Source organism: Leopardus geoffroyi, chromosome A1, assembly GCF_018350155.1.
Source record: "Leopardus geoffroyi isolate Oge1 chromosome A1, O.geoffroyi_Oge1_pat1.0, whole genome shotgun sequence".
NCBI lineage: Eukaryota > Metazoa > Chordata > Mammalia > Carnivora > Felidae > Leopardus > Leopardus geoffroyi.
Window position 1 is genome coordinate 207,847,395 of NC_059326.1, and position 12,250 is coordinate 207,859,644.

General features: G+C 38.2%; 1 protein-coding gene across 3 annotated transcripts in view; it reads left to right on the forward strand.

Annotated features, from left to right (window-relative positions):
• FYB1 (FYN binding protein 1) overlaps positions 1-12,250 on the forward strand; it is a 162,316-nt gene that overhangs the window by 112,698 nt on the left and 37,368 nt on the right. For all 3 annotated transcript variants that reach the window (XM_045439740.1, XM_045439734.1, XM_045439748.1), the window contains exon 4: positions 11,873-11,919. In XM_045439740.1, the coding sequence (XP_045295696.1) occupies positions 11,873-11,919 (47 nt within the window). The remainder of the gene's footprint in view (positions 1-11,872; positions 11,920-12,250) is intronic.

Genomic DNA, 12,250 nt, shown 5'->3' on the forward strand with positions numbered 1-12,250 from the left:
CCCACTCCTGCTTTTCTTAGATGGTGCTTTCTAGAAATGTCAAGACTGTATGGGTTGCTATGCACAAGTTTTTTATCCATGATTGACCAGAATAGCTGGTTGAGGAAAATGCAAACAGAAAGTTGGACTAGAATGAATGCTGTTTTAAAAGGAAATAATTGGATAACGGCAAGTATAAATCCTTATGGCAAGTTAGACTGTATCTTCCTTTTCATCTTCTAGAAAATTGCTTTACTTCGTTCTCCTTGAACACAAATAAGTAATATCCCAAAATATTTGGCAACAGTTTATTTTTCCTCCACTTCAATTCTTTACCAGACTGATGTTCTTTACATTTAATGTACTTAATATTTGTAATCCATATAATAGAATCTGTTAATAATGTCTTTATACTGAAAGTACTTCATATCCATAATCTATATAATAGAATCTGTCAATATCGATGCCTGATTGCCAGCTTTCCTTTATTGATAATGATCATAGTTTAGAGCAGGGGTTGAAAATAGGTAGCCACCAATATGTTTCACTTTATTGTGTTTGTTTGGAGTATAAATGCAGAAACTAGAAAGTGTTAGAGCAGCACAGTGGTTATTATCTTATTTGTGGCCCGCAATATGCATTTATATTGACTTCGTGGCCTTCGTGGCCTTCCAGGCATTTGATTTTAAGAATTCTAGTTGAAAGACTCTAATACCCCATGATATCTTGCTACCAAATAGGAGTTTAAGCCATCTGCCTACTAACATGTAAATGCTAAATAAATATTTGATTAGTTAAAACAACTAATTAACATGTGCTCTTACATACACTTGACTTCTATAATTATTTTGCTTTCACATGTATTAAATTCCATTTCTTGGAGTGCCTGAATGGCTCATCAGTTAAGCATCTGACTCTTAATTTTGGCTCAGGTCATGATCTCACACTTGGGAGATGGAACCCTGTGTTGGGCTCTGCGCTGAGCATGCAGCCTGCTTAGGATTCTCTCTCTCTCTCTCTCTCTCTCTCTCTCCCTCACTCCCTCTCTCAAAAAATAAGTAAATAAATAAAATTCTGTTTCTTTTCCCTAATTTTTTTCCTAGTCTGATAAATGTAATCCATTAGATCATGATCTTAGTGCATTTGAATATTATTATGTGACCTATCCCAGTTACTGGCTTCAGTTGTATCCAATTCTAGTGAGAAATTTTAATAAATACCCTAAGCATGAATCCCTGAAAATATATAAGACATGAAGATGGATAATTATGTGATTGAAGAAACTGTGGAGAAGAGGAGTATTCAGCACTATTCTTGCTATATGGGGAGTTACCAAGACCACCATATATTTGATGATTTCGTTTAAAGGATGCAGAGGACCAGCAAATAGTAGTACTCATGGCTAAGATTTATCACAGTGACACTGTCCTTCTGTGCCTGGGAGGGACATGCTGAGATTTCTCCTTTCTCCAGCTTTGCAAATGTGTAATGCTGCTTCCCAGGCAGCCCATTAGAGACAAATTTTTATTGAGAGTTGGTCACATAGACACCTTTTGCCTATTCACTACCAAAATACCAGACTTCTAGAAGGAGAGGAGGTTTTCACCCTAAGTCACATTGTCTATACAGTGTAGGCACAACAAATCACTCTTATCAATCAGGCAATTTTTCATATCAGTGTAGGGAATTTTTTAGAAGCTGAATTCCCAGATGCAAGCCAAGGGCCAATCATGGTGTCAGATTCTTCTAAAATGAGTAGCTTCAGACTTGCGATATTAATTATTTTTGGCATACCTACTCCAGAATCCATACCTACTCCAGAATCCATTTTGATATGGTGGGAAATAAAAAGTTGTTTACAGAAGAAAGGATTTCAAGAATAGTCCTATAGCCTGTACTGCAAATTTATAAGAATGCTCGTCAATTTCTCAGGTTTTTCAGGAAATTCTTGAAAAAGTTGAAAGGGCTCTTCCAACCAACAAGACTCAAATTTTTTTCTTGTAATATTGTTTGCATCAGAAATTAGCAAAATCCACCAATTGTAATAAGCTTTACCTCATCCCTATTAAGAACTCCTAATTAGAAAGTTGGATTCATCTAAGAGTTCCTGACTCCACAAAATGCATACACTCAGAAGAAAGATGAAGAGAAACAGGAGTCTTCTTGGATGTTACACTGCCTAGACAAACAATTATTGGGGAATCTGAAAGTTAATTGTCAGATGGAGAGATTAGAGTGAATGAAAGCTAAGGGACATTTACAATTTTTTTTTTCAAGTAAAAATGTGGTGTGTAGTGAAAGACTTTCAGACTCCCATCAGAGAGCTTAAGTAAATCCCAAAATGAAGAAATATCTGGGTCAGAAACTTTCCCCCAAGTAGGGGAAGTTAGATGAGATACAAAGAAGAAATAAGAGCAAAATGAGTCTTGATATTCAGGCTCAAAAACTCATTATTTCATGTGAGAGGGAAATTTACAGGATAAATCTTTAAGTAAAATTGTGAGATATGGGTGTTCCTGTGCTTTTCCCCCTGCTGCCACCCTTTAATTGTTTTTTCTTTTTTTTTAACGTTTATTTATTTTTGAGACAGAGAGAGAGCATGAATGGGGGAGGGTCAGAGAGAGAGGGAGACACAGAATCGGAAACAGGCTCCAGGCTCTGAGCCATCAGCCCAGAGCCCGACGCGGGGCTCGAACTCACAGACCGCGAGATCGTGACCTGGCTGAAGTCGGACGCTTAACCGACTGCGCCACCCAGGCGCCCCGGGAGCATATTTATTAAAGAACTACTGGGTGCCAGGAACTGTGCCTGTGTGCGGTCAGCACAGAGCCTGATGCGGGGCTTGAATTCACGGACCGCGAAATCATGACCTGAGCCGAAGTCGGACGCTTAACCGACTGAGCCACCCAGGTGCTCCTGCTGCCACCCTTTAAAACACACGCATGGGTGTTTTCCAGAGGCTCTCTCTACCAGCCTGCAAATGCCATTCCTCCCCTCACTGGTCAAAGGCCACTCTCAGGTCAAGCTCTAATAGATTTTTTTTTTTTTTTTTTTTACCTTCACTCAAGAATTGTTCTTTTGAGCCACTACTTTGTGCTTTTGTAATAGTAGTTCAGGAAATATCAGTGAACAAAATAAAGGTTCCTGCCCACATAGAACAGGGTGCAACAGACGAAAAGAATAAAAATAATGAACAGGCCAAGGAGATAGTATGTTTGGAAATACTAGGTAGGAGAAAAGAGAGCAGGGTTAGGTGGTGTAGTGAGAGGGTGGGGTTAGGGACAGCATGTGGCAACTTTAAGAAAGGTGAGGGTAGTTCCCGTTATAGGCAGTTATACTTGAGCAAAGACTCAAGGAAATGAGGGGGGTAGGCTTGTGGATAGCTTAAGCAAGATCATTCCAGGCAGAGAGAACAGACAGAATAAACGCCTAGAATGTTCCAGGACTAGGAAGGAGGTAACTGGAGCTGGAGTAGAGTGAGCAAGTAAAGGAATAGTAGGAAAAGATTTAGCTTCTGTAGGGCCTTGCTGGTCATGGCTGACATTGTGGTTCTTCTAAGTGGAATGATAACCGCTGAAAAAGGTCAAGCAGAGCAGTGATGTCTTAAATTATGTTTTATCAAGATCACCTTAACAGCTGTATGAAAAGAGACAGTAGGCAAATGAAACAGAGACACTAGTCAGGCAGATATTGCCGAAAGACAGACACAATATCGTGGTATCTGTAATCAAAATGGTGGCAGTGGAGATGGAGAGAGGTGTCCAGATTCTGAATATATTTTGAAGGTAGACACAACAGAATTTGGATCTGGGGTCTGAAGGGAAAAGAGAATCAAAGAGGGCTGCAGGGTTTTTGCCTCGAGCAACTATAAGGATGATGTTTCCTTCAACTGAAATGAGAGAGGCTAAAAATGAGCAGGTTTGGGAGTGGGGAGGATCAGGAAGGCATGGCTACTTTAAGCTTGAGGCTCTTTTAAACATCCAAGTGGAGATATTGAGGCGGTAATTGGGTATAAGAAGTGAAGAGTTTAGGAGAAAGTTCTCGTTTAAAAACATAATAAATCAGGGAGTCATAGGCATATATTCCCCACTTAGGATCATGAGACTTCGAATCACCAAGGAAATGAGGCGGCTGGGTGTCTCAGTCGGTTAAGTGTCCGACTCCCGATTTCGGCTCAGGTCATGATCGCACAGTTTGTGGGTTGCGCTGACAGTGCAGAGCTTGCTTGGGATTGTCTCTCCCTCTCTGTCTGCCCCCCTACTTTTTTCTCTCTCTTTCTCAAAATAAATAAACTTAAAAAAAAATCACCAAGGAAGTGAGTATAACTAGAGAGAAGAACCGAGCCCTGGGGCACTCCAACTCTACTAGCCTGGGAGAAGAAAAAATGAGCAAAGAGGGATAAAAAGGAACAACGAATAAGATAGGAAGAAAACAAGAGTGTGGTGTCCTAGAAGCCAAGTAAAGGGAGTATACCCAAGGAGAAGGCAGTGATAACTGTGTCAGCTGCTGCAGAAGGTCAAATAAGTGAGGACTGTGAAGGTCAGTGTGGGTGAAGTCTCCTGGAATCGAGCTTGACTGAAATAGCTTTAGAAGACCAAGAAAGGACAGGAATTGGAAAGAGCAACGGTAAACAACTCTTTCAAGAGTTGTTCTCTTTCTCAAGGAGAAAAGAGAAGCAAAGGAATGGAGCGGTAACTGCTGGGAAAAAAGGAATTGAGTTTTTTTGTTTTTTTTTTAAGATGGAAGAAATAGCAACGTGTCTGCATGCAGTGAGAAAGATCTAGTAAAGAGAGGAAAATGATAATGGCAGCCAGGGGAGAATTCTCGAAACAAGACTAGAGCAACTGAGAAGTAGTGTTCAGGTGAGGGAGTGGCTTCCCAAAGGAATAAAAAACTGAAAGGTTTACAATCTTCTCTAGGGTGGAGTCTGTGTTGCTTAAGGCAAAAAAGCGAATTTTTAATTGGTATCAGGGAAGGAATTTCAGGAGATAGGGTGGCCTTTTTCACCTACCTCCCCAGAAGACACTTGTAATGACATCATTCCGATCAAGATGCCTTAAGAATGTAGAAGATTGGAGGCAGATAAGAATCAGAAATAATAATCATCTTTAACAATAAAGTGGTTGCGACCAAAGTTCTTTTTTATTTTAAATTGTACAGTTTCCCCACCTAGTGGTGAGAAGTCAGCTAGCTACATTTTCTGCTGTTACTCAGACGTCTGAAGAGAAACTGAAACCCGTCGAAAGAGCTCGTGTATCATTATTAGTGTTCAGGTCAACATCTTTTAGTGTAACACGTTTCTTGGCACCATCATTAAAGATTAATTATAATTTTAACAGCATAACTAATTCTTCATGTGAAGACAGAACCAACGGTTGAATATTTTGGTATACAAAACAAATTCCATGATTATTAATAGCAACAAGACAGGAAAAGTGAAGTAATAAGAAATAATAAATAATGGGAAGTGACTAAGGTTGGAAGAGGGAGAAGTTCAACAGTTCTTACCGTGAGATCACTCGTAGCCCGCTTCAGAGTTTATTGGCTCTAAAATCAGACGAAAAGTCAGAACTTACACCATTATAACATTTTATTAGTTATAAATTCTTAACATTCTCTGGAATTTGAGACTTGCCCTATCAGACGGGCACTCCGGGTGGTCTTACCAACGCCATTTAGAAAGCACTGGCTGAAGCGAGTCGTACTTTTTATAAGTCCTCCTGCGTTCAATACAGGAAGACATGTTCCAGAGAAAAGTTCACAGAGATTTTATTCTCAGCAACAGCAGGTATAGAACAAAGTGTTGTGTGACTTTCTTCTTTAAAAAACACAAACAAAACCAACAATTAAAAGCTAAAGTCATGAATAGCAAATAAGATATAAAGGTCAACAGCTTTACATCTTTAAAAGTCAGGAAATAGAGCACATTAGAGCTTTCTAAAAATGATGGACCTGATACTGAGTTAACTTTGCCTTTCCTATGTAATTCTGCATGCCACAGTGTGAAACTAAAGAACTCGTGAGAGGTCCTCGTGAACAGACACAGGGTTATAACAACCGATAAACTTCCTTTTCTTCTCCTTTACCTGCTCCCTCTGTTTACAGTCTGTGCCACTATGGGTTGTGACTGGTTTCATTGTTTGCCTCCAGGGGCAGAGTTTCTCAAAGCCTGCAGCACTATTTTTTTGTTTTTTAAATAATTGGTGACTATTTTTTTAAAGTTTTTACTTATTTATTAGAAAGTGAGAGAAAGAGAATGAGCAGGGGAGGGGTAGAGACAGAGGGGGACAGAGGATCTGAAGTGCGCTCCATGCTGACAGCGAGGGGCCCAATGCAGGGCTTGAACTCACAAACCTTGAGACTATGACCTGACCCAAAGTCGAGGCTTAACTGACTGAGCCACCCTTTCGACCCGGCAACAGTTTAATCTCGGTTTATTCATGACATTCACCTACCTCGTGTTTTTCCCTTTTATTCTTCACTCTCATTCTTATACAGTTTCATATCTATTGAACATTTGCATGTTATATATGGTGAATTCAGACTTATATAAACTAACATCTACACGCTATCATGTTAGGTCTATGAACCAATGTGTGCATGCAAACATTATCTGTAAGTGATTAATGGTTTGTATAAACATGCAGCCACATATGTATGAAAGTGCTATGCAGATACTCTCCATTCTGCACATATTTGTTACTCATCCACCCAAGTGTTTTAGGAAGTAAGCTGCAAGTCCAGTAGTCCTTTTGACTTAATTTTTTTTTTTCAAAAATGATAATAAACAGGGGCGCCTGGGTGGCTCAGTCAGTTATGTGTCCGACTTTGGCTCAGGTCATGATCTCGCGGTTCGTGAGTTCGAGCCCCACATCGGGCTCTGTGCTGACAGCTCAGAGCCTGGAGCCTGCTTCCAATCCTGTGTCTCCCTCTCTCTCTGTCCCTCCCCCACTCACACTCTGTCTCTCTCTCACTCTCAAAAATAAATAAACATTAAAAAAAATTTTTTTAATGATAATAAACAATTCACTTTCATAACAAAAGTTAATGGGGACAAAATTAATTCATCACAAAAAATCAAAGTCTTATTCATGACTGGAATTATTCTAATAGCTTTCTAAAAATGATAGTCATAATAATAATAATAATATAATAATAAACTTATAATAAACTAGCAAAGTGGCAATCTCTTTCATCAAGGGGATTATAGTCTCATAGTAGGAAGAGACACTTTCAAGCAATTGCTCTATAATTATAGTAACACAGAATAATCAGTATAATGAAGCAATGTATGACACATAGAAGCAGCAACCACGTGGGCTTAAGGCATCAGAGATAACTTCACAGAGGAGGGAATGTTTAAAGAGAGCCTTAAAGATTAAGGAGGGCCATAAGCAGATGATGAGAAGAAAGATTATCCTAGAAAAGGAAAAGAAAGCGAGCTAAGCACAGAGCAACAAGAAACCAGAGAGTGTTCAGAGAGCGAGTCGGTATTAATACATGAAAAGAAGATGAGAGAAGAAGAAATAGCCGCTGGGGTGGCTCAGTTGGTTAAGCGTCTGACTTAGCTCAAGTCATGATCTCATGATTCATGAGTTCAAGCCCCACGTCGGGTTTTGTGCTGACAGTTCAGAGCCTGGAGCCTGCTTCGGATTCTGTGTCTCCCTCTCTCTCTGACCCTCCCCCACTCACCCTCTGTCTCTGTTTCTGTTTCAAAAATAAACATTAAAAACTATTTAAAAAAAAAAAAAAGAAGAAACAGGAAAAACAAAACTGTAAAAGAATAGGGCTGGGCATAAGAACTTTGTATACCATGAAAGGGGCTGTAAATTTTATTCTGTAGAATGTCAATGTATTTTGACGTCTAAGGTATTTATGTCTTGTGCTTTTAATTAATACTCAATTCATTAAATTTAATAAGGCAAAAGTCTAATTTATTTTAGGTACTTAAGTTCACATAATATAACTTGCTATCTTATTTATAAATCTAGTAATTTTTATTTAATAAGAACAATTACTTTCAGGGGGATCATTGATTAATGATTAGACAACTCAGGTTAAATTCTTTCAAATGGATACTTACGTTAAAAAATTTAGTTTTAATTACCCCCTTACATGTTTTACGTTGCATGGATAAATCTATGTATTGAATTTTTGTAAGCATTTCAAAAACCTGACTGAACAAATTTAATAACTGCAAATCCTCTCAAGAACTTAAGTGACTCTTACAAATCTGTTAAAGCACATCCAGTTCTCTTAAATGTTCACTTGTATTTTCTATGGGATTTTTCTTATATTTTTTAAGAAGCATATTTAGTTTGAAAAAATTTATAAAAGGTGAATATGTAAAAGGCAGAGAGAAGAGTAAACTGAACCTCCATGTCCCCTACACCAACTTCAACAATTATAAATTTATCACTAGTCTTGTTTCATCAACACCCCTACCCACTTCCCTCTTTCATATTATTTTGAAGCTAATACCAAATATTCATAAATATTTTAGTAGGTATCCCTAAAAATTAGACTTTATATAGTAATATAAAAATTAAGTCCATGTTCAAATTTCCAGTTGTCTCTTAAATTGAGTGTGTGTATGGTTTTTTAAATTTGTTTGAAGAAGAATCCATATAAGTCTGCTCATTTTCATTGGCTTATACATTGGTAATTCTCTTTGAAGCTACAAGTCTACCCTCTATAACTATATTTATCTATTTATTGCAATTTATTTGTTGAAGAAATCAAGCTCTTTGATGGGACTATAATTATCCATAGTCTAGATCTTGCTGAATGCTTTCCTATAGTTTGCTTGTATGTTCCTCTATTTCCTATAAATTGGTAGTTGGAGGTAAAGGTAGCTTGACCAAATTTAGTTCTAGTTTCTTTGGTCAGATTACTTCCTAGGTGATGGTATATTCTTTTATCAGGAGGCTGTAAAGTCTGGTTGACTCTCCTTTTTTGTTATGAGAAGCCATTGACACTCAATATTGACACAAAGAATCCATACTTTTCAACTACACTAAAAAGTCTAAATAACAAATTTTAGTTTGACACATCTAATTAAATATTTGCTAGTGTAACAAATCTCTTAAATATTACAAACATTTAAAATATTGAACACTGGGGCACCTGGGTGGCTCAGTCGGTTGGCAATCTGATGTCAGCTCAGGTCATGATCTCACGGTTTGTGAGTTTGAGGCCCATGTTGGGCTCTGCAGTGACAGCTCGGAGCCTGGAGCCTGCTTAGGATTCTGTGTGTTTCTCTCTCTGCCCCTCCCCTGCTTGTGTTCTCTCCTCTCTCTCTCTCAAAAATAAACAAACATTTGTAAATAAATAAATAGATAAATAAATAAATAAATAATATTGAACATAGTAGGTTCATTGTCCCCATGACTGTAAAACTTGTTTCACAAATTTTTGTACCACGGGTTTGACTTACTTCATCATTTCTGTATTTTATTCTGAATTTTTCAAGGACCAAAAAAATCACTAAGGGAAACAAGTGTCTTGTCATCATCAGTTAATGAATTGATTAATTGGGCCTTTACACTTAACCTAAATTAAAAGCTAAGCATATGTAAGTTAAATTTTTAAATTTCAATTTGTTTAAAAAGTAAGTTTATTGGATCAACAATCGATGACCACATATGTTTACCATCCCAGGTGGAGACTGAGACACATATCTATGGCAATTCTTCCTGAGCCTCAAGTGTGCCCACCGAGCTTGTTTGATGATCTAAGGGATAACGAGGCATTTCCAGCCCAGATTCTTCAATGGGGTTGGCTTTGTAACCAGCATCTTTTGGGTTCTTTAAGTGGCTTGAGTAGTGAACATGAGAGTGATATAATCACATTTACATTAGAAAATGTTGGCAGTGGTGTGGAGAAGGGACTGTAAGGATGGAGAAGATGGAGAGCAATGCTCATCACTGGAAGCCAAGGCAGATGGCTACTGCAAGAGTCCACACTAGAGATAATAGAACTCTCTTCTCCTGTCTACCAGGAAAGAGGAGAGAGATGGAGGGTGGGGCCATGAATTAGAAGAGACATTAAATACGTGGAACTGACAGAACATGATTAACTTGGTGAGGGACTGAAGAAGAGTGAGCAAGAGGATGCCTTTAAGGCTTAGGTGGATATGTGGAACTGTGGTGCCATTCACTAAGATAAGAAACCTAGTAGGGAAAACAGGTTTGTGCTGGGACAGAAGAGGAAAGCCTCTGTTTCTGCAATGTTAATGTAGCACTGGCTGTGGAATATCCAAGATGTGTGTATGTGAGTCTGAAACTCAGAAGAGAGGCCTGCCCTGGAGATGTCAATACGGAAGTCACCAACACTAAGAGAACAAGTGCAGCTGTGGGCATATATGAGGCCATTCAGGGACAGGGGTAGAGTGGAAAAAGAAAGGAAACCAAGACCAGAACACAAAGGAATATCATCACTTAAAGGGGGAAGTCAGAGGCAAGTAAACCCACAAAGGAAATTGTGGGATGGTGGTTAGAAACACAAGTGAGCTGGGAGAGATCTCTTACGGAAACAAAAGAGACTCCAGGAAAGCAAAATGGCCAATACTGTTACGGGCCACAAAGTAATCATGTAAGATTATCATGGAGAGGTATCCAGCGGATTTGGTAAGTCAGTTCTTTAAGAGTGGTTTCAGCGAAGGATTGGCAAAAGAAGCCAGAGGGTAGTCATGAAGAAATGAGCAAGAGAAAAAGAAGTCAAGTCTGTGAGCCCATACAGCCTTCTCCATGTTGGCTGGGAAAGAGAGGACTATCTGTATCTGTGGTAATGTGGAGAATTGAGAAAGGTAAAGAGAAGATTTTGGACTTTATGAATGAGAGTAACTGGGGCTGAGAGAGAAAGCAAAGTATGAGATATTTAGGAATGGGAAGTGAAAGTAGAGGAATAGTAATAATAATATAAAAGATACAATGACACACAGAAGAAAGAAATGGGGCAAAACACTGATAATTTAGATAGAATTCAGAACACAGGTGGAAGGAACTTTGGTAGATAGAAGGTAAGCAAAAGTTGGGTTAAAGGAATATATTTTCTTAAGAATATATTTTCTAAAGAGAATATATTTTCTTGCTCTATTATCTGTGAAATAAGAAACAAGATCATCTGGTTATAGGGGAGGTGAGAGGGACAGGAGATTTGAGGAAACTAGTGACGGTTTTGAATAGCCTTTGAGAAGGATGATGGGAAAGAAGGTTCATTAGGAAAAGGTATATGAAATTACAGAAGAGTGTTGAGGATAAAGTTGAGATCAAATGTCAATTATTTGTAATATCCAGAATCAGTGAAATGGCAATTTTCTCCAGCTATGCTAATCAACCTGAGCATAAAAAATAGAAAATATAGATGGTTCCATCAATCATTAGGGATTTGTGGAGCCCAGGTACTGATAACTGTGATGAGCAATTGGAGTGCAGTGGCACTTAGAGTCCAAGGCACAAATGATGGAAGTAAAGCCAGAAGGAGAACCTCTGGAAAGAAGGAGTCAAGGATTAGAACTGATTCTCTTTGACATCTATACCATAAAACCAATCAAATGCCTTCAGAATCCCAGAATTGAATTATTTATATACTTCCATTTTAACAGAAGACATATTAGTACCCTGAGGCAATGGATTGATTATATGTGTCCACTGTGAATGGACAGAACTGTCCTCAAGCTCCCCTATTCTCTTTTTTTTTTTTTTTTTGCCTCAGTAGCAGCATAAATATGAGGCTAAAGCCCATTCTAATAACTTCTGAAGTTTTAAATCAGAGCAGAAGTTAAAGACAAAAGAATAATTTAAAATATGATCCTTTTAGTCTTTTTCCTTTTTCATTGTACGGCGAGCATCTATTTGCTCCATTTTTACTTTTTCTTCTTTCTTGTTTTCAGAAGCGCTGTAAATGAAGAAAATCAAGATAGTGTCATGCACTCTGATGGTAAGAGGCACAAAGATATTTTATTTATTTATTTGTTACCTCAGATACAGAAGTGTGAGTTAATCATTTGGATAGGATCATTATTGTGCCATTGTCTTCACTGGTCCCTGCAAAACCACTCCCTTGTTTTACTTATGTGTGTATTCCGTTTTATCTCCATGATCCCTTCCCTTTCCTCTGCTTCCCTTACCAGAGACAAATATTTTAATACATTTAATGTGTGTGTGTGTCTGTTTGTACATATTCTTTGCATACTGTTGTATGTGTGTATATATTTGAATTTACATAAACAGTATGTTAGAACTCACTCTGCTCTTTTTTTTACACTCAG